The 14,855-nt window shown below is 72.1% G+C and overlaps 1 protein-coding gene across 11 annotated transcripts in view; it reads right to left on the reverse strand.

The window, feature by feature from the left end:
- The window catches only part of PDE4DIP (phosphodiesterase 4D interacting protein), an 87,844-nt gene that overhangs the window by 27,194 nt on the left and 45,795 nt on the right, over positions 1–14,855 (reverse strand). For 10 of the 11 annotated variants that reach the window (XR_016350295.1, XR_016350296.1, XM_089780643.1 and 7 more), the window contains 9 exons: positions 11,082–11,146; positions 9,958–10,099; positions 7,641–7,757; positions 7,012–7,417; positions 6,069–6,304; positions 5,114–5,165; positions 3,454–3,671; positions 2,920–3,036; positions 973–1,137 (listed from right to left, as the gene is read on the reverse strand). Coding sequence is in view for 9 of the 11 variants with exons in the window: in XM_089780643.1 (XP_089636769.1) it covers positions 973–1,137; positions 2,920–3,036; positions 3,454–3,671; positions 5,114–5,165; positions 6,069–6,304; positions 7,012–7,417; positions 7,641–7,757; positions 9,958–10,099; positions 11,082–11,146 (1,518 nt within the window). In the remaining 2 variants the exon portion in view is untranslated. The remainder of the gene's footprint in view (positions 1–972; positions 1,138–2,919; positions 3,037–3,453; positions 3,672–5,113; positions 5,166–6,068; positions 6,305–7,011; positions 7,418–7,640; positions 7,758–9,957; positions 10,100–11,081; positions 11,147–14,855) is intronic. The other variant, XM_089780640.1, reaches the window with a different exon arrangement.

A 14,855-nucleotide genomic window follows, 5' to 3' on the forward strand; every position in this document is an offset into this window, starting at 1 on the left:
CGGGCGCACACACACACACACACACACGAGCACCCCAGGGCACAGGCACACACACACACACACACACACGCACGAGCACCCCAGGGCACAGGCACACACACACACACACACACACGCACGAGCACCCCGGGGCCCGGGCACACACACACACACACACATGCATGCATGAGCACCCCAAGGCATGCGCGCGCACACACACACACACACACGCACGAGCATCCCGGGGCACCAGCGCATGCGCGCACACACACACGAACACCCCAGGGCACGGGCGCACACACACACACACACACGAGCACCCCAGGGCACAGGCACACACACACACACACACACACACGCACGAGCACCCCGGGGCACAGGCACACACACACACACACACACACACACGCACGAGCACCCCAGGGCACAGGCACACACACACACACACACACACACACACACGAGCACCCCAGGGCACAGACACACACACACACGCACGAGCACCCCAGGGCACAGACAGACACACACGCACGAGCGTCCTTTGGCTCTGGCACCTCCCTGAGGCTCTCTCACCTCTCGCTCTCGCCTGGCCCAGCAATCGTGCGAGACCGGCCTCCCTGCTCCATGGTGCCCCCGCACTCTGGGCCTGGGGTCCCTCGCTCAGCGCCCGTCCCCCACCTCTGCACTCTGGCTCTGTCGGGGGCTCCCCCCAATGGCCACACTGCACAGGAGGGACCCCCTCCAGTCCCCCGCCGGCTCCCCCTGGCCAGGCCCAGCAGCTGGGCAGGTCTCCGTGTTCTCCCGTCTCCCCGCTGCCGGGGCCTGTCTCCGGGCGGGGGCTGCGGAAGCCATGCAGGGCTGTGTTGGGCGGGGGGGGGCCGTGCTGGGCAGGGGGGGCCGTGCTGGGGGGGGGCCGAGCTGGGCGGGGGGGGGCCGTGCTGGGCAGGGGGGGGCCGTGCTGGGCGGGGGGGCGGGGCCGAGCCGGGCACTCACTTTCTCCCAGCTGCTTCTGCAGCAAGTGCAGCTCCTGCTGCGCCTGGGCCAGGGAGAAGCCGGGCCCCCCGCAGCAGCCCAGGGACGCGGGGGGCAGGAAGGCCTGTCCGGGGGCCGGCGCCAGGGGGACGCTCAGCGCCTGGGACAAGGAGTCCGAGTGCAGCCCTGGAGGAGGAGAGAGCAGGGAGGGAGGGAGGGAGGGAGGTTAGCCGGCCCCGGGCCCCGGGCATCCTGCTGCCTGGGCGAGCTACACCGGGCCCCCAGGCTCCCACGGCCAAACCCACCACCCCACGGCCGCACCAGGCTTCCCAGGGCCATTCCCGACCCACCTGCCACACTGGGACCACAGCTGCCACCCCCACAGCTGAGCCGACGCCACGCCCCCCACAGCTGCACTGCACCCCCAGCTCCCCCACAGCTGAGCCGACACCACGCCCCCCACAGCTGCACTGCACCCCCAGCTCCCCCACAGCTGAGCCGACGCCACGCCCCCCACAGCTGCACTGCACCCCCAGCTCCCCCACAGCTGAGCCGACGCCACGCCCCCTACAGCTGCACTGCACCCCCAGCTCCCCCACAGCTGAGCCGACGCCACGCCCCCCACAGCTGCACTGCACCCTCAGCTGAGCCGACGCCACGCCCCCCACAGCTGCACTGCACCCCCAGCTCCCCCACAGCTGAGCCGACGCCACGCCCCCCACAGCTGCACTGCACCCTCAGCTGAGCCGACGCCACGCCCCCCACAGCTGCACTGCACCCCCAGCTCCCCCACAACTGAGGCGAGACCAACCATGCTTCTTGCAGCCAGCCGGCACCGAGCAGGTCATGCCAGGCGCCCGTGGTCCTCCCAGACCCCCACCCGGGCAAGAACTCCCCACCCAGCCTTGGCCCAGCATGTGAGTCTGATGGCCGGCCGGCGGGGGGGGGGGGGTACCTGTGCACATCTGGCTGTCGCCTGGGGGGGGTACCTGTGCAGAGCTGGCCATTGGCTGGGGGGGGGTACCTGTGTGAATCTGGCTGTCGGCCGGGGGGGGGGTACCTGTGTGAATCTGGCTGTCGGCCGGGGGGGGGTACCTGTGTGAATCTGGCTGTCGGCCGGGGGGGGGTACCTGTGTGTATCTGGCTGTCGGCCGGGGGGGGGTACCTGTGCGCATCTGGCTGTCGGCCGGGGGGGGGGTACTTGTGTGAATCTGGCTGTCGGCCGGGGGGGGGTACCTGTGCGCATCTGGCTGTCGGCCGGGGGGGGGGTACCTGTGCGCATCTGGCTGTCGGCCGGGGGGGGGTACCTGTGCGCATCTGACTGTCGGCCGGGGGGGGGTACCTGTGTGAATCTGGCTGTCGGCCGGGGGGGGTACCTGTGTGAATCTGGCTGTCGGCCGGGGGGGGGTACCTGTGCGCATCTGGCTGTCGGCCGGGGGGGGTACCTGTGCGCATCTGGCTGTCGGCCGGGGGGGGGTACCTGTGCGCATCTGGCTGTCGGCCGGGGGGGGGTACCTGTGTGAATCTGGCTGTCGGCCGGGGGGGGGTACCTGTGTGAATCTGGCTGTCGGCCGGGGGGGGTACCTGTGCGCATCTGGCTGTCGGCCGGGGGGGGTACCTGTGTGAATCTGGCTGTCGGCCGGGGGGGGGTACCTGTGTGCATCTGGCTGTCGGCCGGGGGGGGGGTACCTGTGTGAATCTGGCTGTCGGCCAGGGGGGGGGTACCTGTGTGAATCTGGCTGTCGGCCGGGGGGGGGTACCTGTGTGAATCTGGCTGTCGGCCGGGGGGGGTACCTGTGTGAATCTGACTGTCGGCCGGGGAGGTACCTGTGTGAATCTGGCTGTCGGCCGGGGGGGGGGTACCTGTGTGAATCTGGCTGTCGGCCGGGGGGGGGGTACCTGTGTGAATCTGGCTGTCGGCCGGGGGGGGTACCTGTGTGAATCTGGCTGTCGGCTGGGGGGGGGTACCTGTGCGCATCTGGCCGCTGGCTGGGAGGTTGCCTCTGCTGGACTCTGCCGGAGCCTGGTGGGGGGCCGTGGCAGGCGAGGGGCCGGGTGCCAGAGCCGCAGGGCGGGTGGCCACATCTGGAGCCAGGGAGAGCCAGGCTGTCACCGCGGGCGCAGGACACGACGGCCCTGGCTCCCTGCCCAGAGGGGCACCCAGAGCCGGCCAGCGCCTCGGCCTCTCGCGCCCGCAGCCTCTTGCTGACCCCAACCCAAACGGGCGGGCGGGGATCCTCCAGCCCCCAGGAGACGCCCACGCACGGCCAGAGCCTGCCGCAGACCCGGCCCCACCCCAGGGTGGCTCCTGCTGCCCTGGCCCCAGGGCCTAGAGGAAACCGTCCGTAGAGCTCCAGGGTCCCAGGTCGGCCCCGCCTGCCGGGGGCTGGGACTCCGTGACAGCGGCTGCCTGGGCGGCCCCGAGCCCAGTGACCCGTCTGGGACCCCGGGGCCACCCCGCCCTGCCCGGCGCCCACTGGGGAGGGAAGTGCCCGGCGGTACCTGCGAGGCGGCCGGGCGGCCCCTGGGGCTGGCTGGACTCGCTGGCCAGGTCCCCGTCGGAGCAGGCCCCCGAGCCGTCGGACAGGAAGGAGGCGCTGCTGGCCGAGCGCGGGGACTCGGAGAGCGTGCGGCTGCTGCAGGGGGTCTGGCAGCGCTCCTGGAGCTTGGCCCGGAGAGTCTCGATCAGCCGATCCTTCTCCTCCAGCTCCCTGCTCAGCCTGGGAGAGAGCCCGGGTCAGCCCCTCTGCTGCACGCACAGCGCACGTCTCCCGTGGGAGGGGCGCCCTCGCACGGGGCACAGAGCCTGGTGATCCCTTGCACACACAGCACACGTCTCCCATGGGAGGGGCGCCCTTGCACGAGGGCACAGAGCCTGGTGATCCCTTGCACGCACAGCGCACATGTCCCGTGGGAGGGGCGCCCTCGCACGGGGCACAAAGCCTGGTGATCCCTTGCACACACAGCGCACGTGTCCTGTGGGAGGGGCGCCCTCGCACGGGGGCACAGAGCCTGGTGATCCCTTGCACACACAGCGCACGTGTCCTGTGGGAGGGGCGCCCTTGCACGGGGGCACAGAGCCTGGTGATCCCTTGCACACACAGCGCACATGTCCCGTGGGAGGGGCGCCCTCGCACGGGGGCACAGAGCCTGGTGATCCCTTGCACACACAGCGCACGTCTCCCGTGGGAGGGGCGCCCTCGCACGGGGCACAGAGCCTGGTGATCCCTTGCACGCACAGCGCACGTCTCCCGTGGGAGGGGCGCCCTCGCACGGGGCACAGAGCCTGGTGATCCCTTGCACACACAGCGCACGTCTCCCGTGGGAGGGGCGCCCTCGCACGGGGCACAGAGCCTGGTGATCCCTTGCACCCACAGCGCATGTGTCCCGTAGGAGGGGCGCTCTTGCACGGGGGCACAGAGCCTGGTGATCCCTTGCACCCACAGCGCACGTGTCCTGTGGGAGGGACGCCCTTGCACAGAAACTGGTAATTCCCTGCACGCACAGCGCACGTGTCCCATAGATGGGGCGCTCTCACACGGGGCACGGAGCCTGTGATCCCCTGCACACACAGCGCACGTCTCCCGTGGGAGGGGCGCCCTCGCACGGGGCACAGAGCCTGGTGATCCCTTGCACCCACAGCGCATGTGTCCCGTAGGAGGGGCGCTCTTGCACGGGGGCACAGAGCCTGGTGATCCCTTGCACCCACAGCGCACGTGTCCTGTGGGAGGGACGCCCTTGCACAGAAACTGGTAATTCCCTGCACGCACAGCGCACGTGTCCCATAGATGGGGCGCTCTCACACGGGGCACGGAGCCTGTGATCCCCTGCACACACAGCGCACGTCTCCCGTAGGTGGGGCGCCCTCGCATGGTCCCCCCTCCTTGCAGAGCCTGGAGGCCTGGCCCTCAGCTCAGTCAGCTTCCCACGCAGTGTCACGACCAGACCAGCCACCCACCTGGGCCCTCCCCCCGCCAGGCCAATGGCGTCAGTGCCCGTCCCAGGCCCCCGGGCATGGCTGGGGCCTGGCCAAAGGGACCCGCCTACGTGCCGATGGCCGATGGCTAGTGCCGGAGAGGCAGCCGCGGGTCCCCTGCCGCAGCCGTTCAGCAAGGAGCCAGGGCAGACGTCCCGAGGTGCCCCGGAATCACCCTGCAGGTACCTGAGAGCCACCGATTCGTGTCCACTTTCCTCCTCCACGTCGGGGCGCTCCCCTGCAAGCAGAGAGGGGGGTCAGGCAGGGCGCACGGTGGCACGGAACCAGCTCCCTTTGCCCCAGGGCTAGCGCGCAGTCCTCCCTCTGTCACACCGAAACACTGCGGCCCCCCCGCCCGTCGCCGAGAGACCGCGGCCCCCCCGCCCGACGCCGAGAGACCGCGGCCCCCCCGCCCGACGCCGAGAGACCGCGGCCCCCCCGCCCGTCGCCGAGAGACCGCGGCCCCCCCGCCCGACGCCGAGAGACCGCGGCCCCCCCACCCGTCGCCGAGAGACCACGGCCCCCCCGCCCGTCGCCGAGAGACCGCGGCCCCCCCCGCCCGACGCCGAGAGACCGCGGCCCCCCCCGCCCGTCGCCAAGAGACCGCGGCCCCCCCGCCCGTCGCCGAGAGACCGCGGCCCCCCCGCCCGACGCCGAGAGACCGCGTGCCCCCCGCCCGACGCCGAGAGACCGCGTGCCCCCCGCCCGACGCCGAGAGACCGCGGCCCCCCCGCCCGTCGCCGAGAGACCGCGGCCCCCCCGCCCGTCGCCGAGAGACCGCGGGCCCCCCCGCCCGTCGCCGAGAGACCGCGGCCCCCCCTGCCCGACGCCGAGAGACCGCGGCCCCCCCGCCCGTCGCCGAGAGACCGCGGGCCCCCCCGCCCGACGCCGAGAGACCGCGGGCCCCCCGCCCGACGCCGAGAGACCGCGGGCCCCCCGCCCGACGCCGAGAGACCGCGGCCCCCCCGCCCGACGCCGAGAGACCGCGGCCCCCCCGCCCGACGCCGAGAGACCGCGGGCCCCCCGCCCGACGCCGAGAGACCGCGGCCCCCTCGGAGACCACAGGCCTGTCACCAGGGGATCAGGGCCACCCCCGGGCTTCCCCCCACGTCCCAAGCCTGCCCCCGGCGCGGCCACGCACGGCTGCTCAGCATCCCGCGCAGCTGCTCGGCCAGCTGGCTGCCCCGGGCCAGGCGCTCCCGGAAGCTCTGGCCCACGTGGAAGTCGAGGTCCGGGCCCCGGAGAAGCTCCTCGAAGGATCTGACGCTGTCCCGGAGGTGCTGGGCGAGCAGGTGGCAGGCGCCGCGCCCCGTCCGCATCTGCTGGCGCAGGTGAGAGAGCTCCCGCGCCTGGGCCTGGATCAGCGAGTCGTATTTCCTGCCGGGCCGGAGACGGGGGGGTCAGCCAGCCCAGCTGCTCCCAGAGCATCCCTCCCCAGAGGCAAAGGAGCTGCCAGGCGGGGGCAGCCTCACCGCCAGAGCACACCCAGAGCCCCGGCCTTCCGCTGGCCAAGGGCCAGGCCCCAGCGACCCCTCCCCAGCCGCCAGGGGGCGCTCGCTCCAGGCATGGGGGCGTGCGTGACATGGGGCATGCATTGCACGGGGGGGTGGCACAGGGGCGTGTGTGGCGCACCTTGCACGGGGGCATGCATGGCAAAAGGGTGCGTGTGGCATGGGGCGTGCGGTGCACGTGGCATGGGGCATGCATTCCACGGGGGGTGTGGCACAGGGGTGGGCGTGACAGGGTGCGTGCCTTGCACGGGAGTGAACATGGCAAAGGGGTGCACGTGGCGGGGGCGTGTCTTGCACAGGGTGAGTGGCATGGGAGTGCGCACTGCACGAGGGCATGCATGGAACAGGTTCACGTGGCATGGGGCATGCATTACACGGGGGGTGTGCATGGCATGGGGCGTGCCTTGCACAGGGGCGTGCGTGGCACAGGGGCCCAGGCTGTGGAGACCGGAGCCAATGGCCGGAGAGGCTGGCACTGCCCCTGGCTCTAGCTGTGCCTCCAGCATTAAGTGGCCCCCACCCTGGGCGTGTGGCCAAGGAGGCTCCGGCCAGCTCCCTGCAGCCGTTCCCTACCCCGGCCAGCCAGCTGCCCGCAGCCCCTGGGGCAGCCCCGGCAGCTGGGCCTCCAGCAGGGCGACGCGGCGCACGAGGCGCTGGAGGTCGCGGCTGGCCTGGAGCGCAGGGGGGCAGGAGGCCCCGCGGCCGTCGGACTGCCAGCCCTCGTCCTCGTCGGTGGCGCCGGGCGCCGGCTTGTGCAGCCGCTCGGCGCCCGAGGCGTAGTCGCTGGTGCTGGAGCAGGAGGGGGTGCGGCGCTGGAGCCGCTGGAGCGCCTGGTTCGAGTTCTGCAGCTGCGCCTGGAGCTCCTGCACGTGCTGCTGCAGAGCGGTGACCTCGCCTGGCCGGCCCCAGCCCGGGTCCCCCCGCAGCCCCAGCTCCTCCATCAGGCCGGCCTTGCCGAACACGTCGGGCTCCTCGCACTCTGGGGAGAGAAGGGAGCCTGGGTCCGGCGCCTGCTCTGCCGCGGGGGGCTGAGCCCCACGGGGGGGCCCAGGGGAGGCGCTCGCCAGCCACTGGCAGGGCGGCCTGGCACCGGGGAGCCTGGGCAGAGTCCCGGCAGAGCCGCAGGGAGCCGCCTGGCTCCGGCGTGGGGAGGGGCCCAGCGCCAGCTGACCCCGCCCGGCCCCACCCCGCTGGCTCCTTACCGGGGCTGGGGGTCTCCTCCCGGTCGGCTTCATTTTCACTCCTCCCGCACGTCTCGTAGCCCAAGTCCTGCAGAGCCCCCGGCGCCGGCCTGCCGCTCTGCTGCACCGTGGGCTCGCCTGGGGGCACAGAGCCAGCCTGGAGCCCTGGCCTCCAGCACGCAGGCCTGGCCCCCGAGGGAACAGCCCGCCTCCCACGGGCAGCAGGGGCCTCCAGCCTGACCCCCCCCTTCGGGCACCGCAGGGCCCCGGCCCCGGGCTCCCAGCCTGACCCCCCCCCTTCGGGCACCGCAGGGCCACGGCCCCGGGCTCCCAGCCTGACCCCCCCCCCATCGGGCACCGCAGGGCCACGGCCCTGGGCTCCCAGCCTGACCCCCCCCCCCCCGTCAGGCACCGCAGGGCCACGGCCCTGGGCTCCCAGCCTGACCCCCCCCCCATTGGGCACCGCAGGGCCACGGCCCCGGGCTCCCAGCCTGACCCCCCCCCCATCGGGCACCGCAGGGCCACGGCCCTGGGCTCCCAGCCTGACCCCCCCCCCCGTCAGGCACCGCAGGGCCACGGCCCTGGGCTCCCAGCCTGACCCCCCCCCCCATTGGGCACCGCAGGGCCACGGCCCCGGGCTCCCAGCCTGACCCCCCCCATCGGGCACCGCAGGGCCACGGCCCCGGGCTCCCAGCCTGACCCCCCCCGTCAGGCACCGCAGGGCCACGGCCCCGGGCTCCCAGCCTGACCCCCCCCGTCAGGCACCGCAGGGCCACGGCCCCGGGCTCCCAGCCTGACCCCCCCCGTCAGGCGCCGCAGGGCCACGGCCCCGGGCTCCCAGCCTGACCCCCCCCTTCAGGCACCGCAGGGCCACGGCCCCGGGCTCCCAGCCTGACCCCCCCCATCGGGCACCGCAGGGCCCCGGCCCCGGGCTCCCAGCCTGACCCCCCCCCCTTCAGGCACCGCAGGGCCACGGCCCCGGGCTCCCAGCCTGACCCCCCCCATCGGGCACCGCAGGGCCCCGGCCCCGGGCTCCCAGCCTGACCCCCCCCCCGTCAGGCACCGCAGGGCCACGGCCCCGGGCTCCCAGCCTGCCCCCCCCCCCCCATCGGGCACCGCAGGGCCCCGGCCCCGGGCTCCCAGCCTGACCCCCCCCCCATCGGGCACCGCAGGGCCCCTGTCACATTACCGAATTGGAGGGAAGCAGCCAGATCGCTGCTGCACCCCTAGGTGGGGGTGCTGGCCCCACCAATGATATAGAAGGGGGCCATGTGGGGTATTGAATGGGAGCTTGTTGTTTGCTGATCCTGTGTACACTGTTGATGTGAGTGTAGAATGTCTGGGTGTGGGTAGGAATCTCTAATCTGTGTGGAAGCTGAATATTTCTCTGAATGTGGTTGAGCATGGCTATGGACAGGCTGAGTAGCCAGGCCCTGTGGGACAATGGCCCTTGATGGCCCAAAGACACACCTAAAGCAGGAGGGCGGAGACCTAAGAGCTGCCAGCAGAGAGAGGCTGAGGACCAGGTGACCAGCTGAGACCAGAAGAGGCCAGGAAGGGGGTATAAAGAGGCCATGTGGTGGTCTCCATTTTGGTCTTCAGCTCAGCCCTTCATCCCAGAAGCAGCATTGCAGGGATTGAAGAGCCCGGAAGACCTGTGAACCCATCCTGATCGTAGGATGTGCAATAAGAACTTTTAAACCAGCAGCTGCAACATCTCTGCTAGAGCCTGCATCGAGAACTGGGAGATTCGGTGCATGTAACGTACCGTACTTTAACAACCTTACTCTCAGGCTTTTCTTGCTTGTGATAATAAACCTTTAGTTGTTAGATGCTAAAGGATTGGCCCAGCGTGATTTGTGGGTAAGGTCCAGAGGGTAAATTGACCAGGGATCTGTGGCTGGTTTCTTGGAACCGGACAGAACTTGTTCGGGGTAGGTGGGATTGGGTGCTAGGACCCCCCACCTGTGTATAGGCCCGGGGCCATCTGGGGCACGGATATTGCTGGGGTGTCGGGGGGGTTTTGCTCAGGAGGCTTCAGGCAGGCAGCTGAAGCGCTCTGTGAGACTGGTGTGTGGCCTGTTTGGAGAGGTCACCAGTCGGGGGCTGTAAGGAGCCCCGGATTTGAGCAATTCGCCCTGAGCGGACGCCCTCAGCTGTGCCCAGACACGGCCCGGTCCGTCACAGCCCCAGCCCCGGGCTCCCAGCCTGGACCCCCTCCCCCCCCCGCCGGGATTCCCACAGAGCCAGGGCCCTACCGGGTCTCCCTTAGCCCCAGCCCTGCCCGGGACAGCTCCGTTCTGCCCCTCCCGGCCCCTTCCCCCCGTGGGCGACTCACAGAGCAGGGCCCGGTACTGCTCCAGACGCTTGGCCTGTGCCCCCGCCAGCTGGCCCCGCTGCTCCTGGCCGTGCTGCTGGGCGGGACCCAGCTGTCCCGGCGCTGCCTCGGGCTCCAGCGCGCGCTGCCGGCTGCCCTCCGCCTGCGGGGCAGGAAGGAAGCAGTGACACAGCCGCTGGCCAGCCCCCCGGCCCGTGAGTCACCCCGGCCCGCCCCTCAGGCTGCCCCTGCCCCCCGCGCCCACCTCACTGCCAGCCACAGGGCAGCGGCACCATCGGCCAGCACGGCCCGAGCCACCGAGTGCGAGACAGAGACTGCACAGGCGGACGGACACACAGACGGGGCACCGAGGGGGCAGACAGGGGGATGGACAGGGGCAGTTTGGGGACGGCTGGGGGCAGGGGCAGGCAGGCGACAGGCCCAGGCCAGCAGAGGGACACACAGATGAGGGGACGGGGCACTGAGGTGGCAGTCGGGGGATGGCCGGGGGCGGGGGCGGGGGCAGGCAGGCGGCAGAGGGACACACAGGCAGGGGACGGCTGGGGGCAGGGGCAGGCGGGGGACGGCCGGGGGCGGGGGCAGGGGGGGACGGCCGGGGCGGGGGCAGGGGGGGAACGGCCGGGGGCGAGGGCAGGGGGGGACGGCCGGGGCGGGGGCAGGCGGGCGGCAGAGGGACACACAGGCGGGGCACGGCAGGCACAGGGGCTGTCGCGGGAGGAAGGGAGCTCTCCTCTGTGGCTGAGGCCGGGCTGTCGCCCCCTTGCTCAGGGCTCCGTCCGCCCCGCGTGGGACGCCCACAGACAGGCAGAGGAGGCTGCCCCCTGCTGGCCAGGGCGGGCGCCTGGTGATGGCTGAGCCCTGGCCCGTGCCCCGGGGCGTGGGGTGGGCCCAGCTCCGGGTGTGGTCTCTTTGCTGGGTCCTGGAGCTGCCCCTGCCGGGCCGGGCGTCGCCCCCATCTCTGCCCAGGTGGCGGCAGGGCTGGCCAGGCCAGTGGGAGCCGCATGCTCCTTCGAAGGAGCGACCGGGGGCCTTTGGCTGTGCCTGGCGCTCTCCACCGGCCCCGGCTCTCAGAGCGCAAGGCGCAGCTCCCGGCCCCCCGCCGCCCACGTGGCTCCTGGACTCACCTGCTGGCTCCCGGCTCTGGGCAGTGCCCCCCACTCCGTGCTGCCGGCGTCCTCGCGCCCACGACCTAGCGGAGACACCAGGCTATGAGGCTCTCTGAGTGCCCTGCCCCGCCGCGGCACCCAGGGGACCCGCAAGGACCCCACAGCGGCTGGCGCCTAGACAGAGCCAGGCCGGCTGCTCCTGCCATGGGACATGCCCCCCGTGGGACAGCCCTCCCGGCGGGGCCGCAGGCTGCCCTTCCCCAGGGCTCCGGGCCCAGCGAGCCTGCACCAGCCCTGCCACCCGCACCGAGCCCTCTGACCTGCCAGCGAGCCAGGCCCCACCCCAGCGCATTCCGGCCCTTCCCGGACAGAGCAGCGTCCCGCGCCGGGCAGCGCCCCCCTCTCCAGTGCAGCCAAGTTGCGGGGCCGCGGAGCCAGGGGCACAGAGCAGCACGGCGGGGCTGGCCGGACAGGGCGCCAGTGAGGGATGAAGAGGGGACACCGCCCCCCAGACCCCAACCCGCAGACCACGGGATCAGCTGCCGGCCACGACGCCCGCCTAGCCGGTCAGTCCCAAGCGCTCTGCGGCGTGGCGCCCTCGCGGCCTGGCCAGGGCTTCTCTTGGCCTCCGGCGCCGCTCTGCCCACCAGCGCCGAGCCCCAGCCCCCGCAGGGCACCGTGCCGGGGGGGCATCGCCTCCCTCCGGGCTGGCAGAGCCGGGTGCAGACCACGGAGCCGGCCCAGCCCCAGCCAGGCAGCCTCTGGCCAGGGGCAAGCTCCCGGCCGCCCAAGGCCCCGACCTGCTCAGGTTCCGAGGTGGGGCGCTCGCTCCCCAGGGCTCGCTGCCAGCCACTGGGTCCCAGCTTTGGGGTGCAGGGCAGTGACTGGAGAGGACTGTGTCCCTCCCCCACGGTGCCGCCCCTCGGGGATCTCTGAGCCGTGGCTGGGGAAGGCTCGCTGACCAGCCTGGGTGCATGTGAAGCCCTGAGCCCTCAGCACAGCCCCCCTCCCCCGCAGCCCACGGCGTGCCACGCCCACGCCAGCCCCTCCCACCTCCACGGACTGAGCTGGCCCCCCACGGCTGGGCCCCATTAGCGGCACTCGGCGAAAGGCCAGGCCGGTGCCGGGCCCCAGCTCCCTGTGCCAAGCCACACGTGGCCTGAAGCGGCCTGGCCGCGGAGCATGCGCTGGGGCTGCCGTTAGTTTCGCCCCCAGGCCGGGAGGGCACCAACGCGCGACCAGAGCGTTCCTGGGCTTGCACGTTGCAGCACGCACGCGGGGGACCCTCCCCGGCACCGCCGCGCCCCTCGCGAGGGGCTCCCCCGTCCTGCAGGCTGGCCAGGCGTTCCCTGGAGCCACCCCGCTTCGCCAGCACTGGCCCGAGCGTCCATGAGCCGAGACTGCGGCTCTTCCCTTCTGCCCTCGTGCCACCCTCCAGCCTCGCCGTGCTCCCGCAGGCTGCCAGTGCCCACGCAGCGCCCTGGCTTCCCCAGCCCAGCACTGCCCCGCAGCGAGGCTCCCTCCTGGCGCCGCCGGCCCCTAACCCGACTGCGAGGGCACCCGGCCGCTCCCCGGCTCCGATGTGGGCACGGCCCCAGCGCACGTTCCCGCCCACCCGTGTAAGCAAGGGCTTCGGACGCCTCGGCAACGGGGCGCTGGCCAGAGGGGCTCAGAGCAATCGCTCGCCCCTCTCCGGCTCCTGCCTCGCCGCGATGGGGCTCCTGAGGGCCCGTCCCCACAGGCCAGGCCGGGGGCTAGGGATTAGTCTGGGGAAGTTGGGAGGGCCAGGGGCCAGCGCCGAGCACTGGCCTGCTGAGGCTGCACTTGCCCTGTACTCTGGCTTGGCCAAAGCTTTCCCAGCGAGCCTGGCTCTAGAGCAGGAGAGGGCGTTCGAGAGCCCTCGGCCTCCGTCCCCTCCCACGTGAACTCGTGCGACGCGCCTGCTGTGCTAGGCACCCCGCCTGCACCATGATGTGGGATGGGTGCCCAGACGGAGGTCGGGCAGCTTAAGCCGTTCCCCTGGCGCTGGCCTGCTCCAACGTCCCCGGCCTCCCAGCCGCCTGCCTGAGGTCCCCGGCCCCCCTTGCTCCTCCCGCTGCCCTAAGCGGGGTGAGGGGACAGCGAAGGCCCAGACACCGCCCTGCCTGCTGGGCTCCTGGGGACGTTCCACCAGCTTTGTCGCGCTGGAGTGGCACAGGGGCTCCAGCAGGCCAAGCCTGGCCCAGGGTGGAGCCGGCCCCGAGGGACCCTCTCCTCTCCAGGAAGCAGGCCTGTGCTCACTGGCGCCCTCCAGCCTTTTGGGGTTCAGTCCCCACTGGCTGCACGTCCAGGCCCTGCTCCTCTGGGGCTCACTCCCCGCAGGGCTGGACTCCGGCTCGTGCCCAAGATGCTCACCAGGCGCTTCTGTTGCAAAGGGCCACGCGGCCGCTCTGCGCCCGGCCTGCTCGTCCAGGCCCACTGCGACGCTCCAGCTGGTTCCTGCTCCTGCAGAGCCCGCCCTCACGCTGCTCCCGGCAGCACCCCGCAGGAAACCACCTCCCAGCCCCAGCTGCGGCCCCTTGCCACGGCCTCGTGGCTCACGCCAGCTCTTGCAGCTCAGGGGTGGCTCTGCCAGCCGGCCTGGGCAGCGGTTTCTGGGAGCAAGGAGAACGCTCTGTCCAGCCGGTGTGGGGGGAAGGTCTTCCCAGCCCTGGTGCTTACTGCTCCTGCTTCCCATTCCCCTCCCGCGCCGACAGATCTTCCCTCTCCTGACGCTTTGCTCGGGACAGACGCTGAACTTACCTGCTGGCCTGGGCAGAGCTAGGTCCCTGGCCCTGGTTTGGAGACTGGGGCCACAGCGGCTTCCCCCGGGGTTAGTCAGTTTGCCATGATCAACACATTCAGCCCCCCTAGTCGTGCATGCAGGGGGGCCGGCCTCGCTGGGGTGCCCCGGCTGCAGCGCTCGCAGCCAGCAGGCCCTTTACTACCCGCGGGGCAAACAAGTGCAGAGGGAGACTGCAGGGCACCCCGCTGTTAGCAGTGCCCGCTCTTGGCTTGTCTGGGGCGGCTCGGCCCCCTGCAAGCCCTGGACACGGCCCAGCTCCTGCAGCAGCCCTTTGCAGAGGGGTGGGCCCGTCGGGCGCCTTGTGCGGTGCTGCGCGGGGGCCAGGCTCAGCGCAGGGAGGTGAGGGCTCCTGCCAGGGCCCTGGCTTGCAGGGTGCTGCGCGCTGGCTCTCCTGCCTGGGGCCCGACAACGCAGTGCGTGGTTAGCAGGCGAGGAACGCAGCCGGGCACCCAGGCAGGGGCTGGGTTAGACACTCTGCCAGGCAGGTCCCGGCTGGCCTTGGGAGCTCTGCATCGAGCCGTCGTTGCGTCTGCGGGCCAGCGTCCCCCCCCTTACACCGGTGCAGCATTAGCCCAACGCTGCCGTTCGAGGGGAGCACAACTGCCCTTTGGCCGGGCAGCCACAGAGCAGGCAATGCAAGCAGCCTCCAGCGCCTGTAACCAGGAACCGGCCTTCCGCAGGCTGGGGCCAGCTAGTCAGGGGACTGGCCACGTCCTCGCAGCTCCGCCAGCAAAGAACCAGCCTCTGCCAGGGCTCCCGGGATAACACCTGCCCTCGACGGAGCTGGAGGCCTGCCCCCGCGGCGCATGACCCGCCTGTAGGACAGGGAGCCGGGAAGCCGCCCTGCACCTCACAGCCAGAAAGGGGAGGGGCAGGAAGCAGCAGCGAGGGCTGGCGCACAAAGCCGTCTTCTCACTGGCCGGGTGGCTGCAGGGACGTGATGCTCCCTCACCCGGCACCTGTGGCCA

This window comes from Pelodiscus sinensis, chromosome 9 (assembly GCF_052426305.1).
Source record: "Pelodiscus sinensis isolate ZL-2025 chromosome 9, ASM5242630v1, whole genome shotgun sequence".
In the NCBI taxonomy this organism is placed as follows: Eukaryota; Metazoa; Chordata; order Testudines; family Trionychidae; genus Pelodiscus; species Pelodiscus sinensis.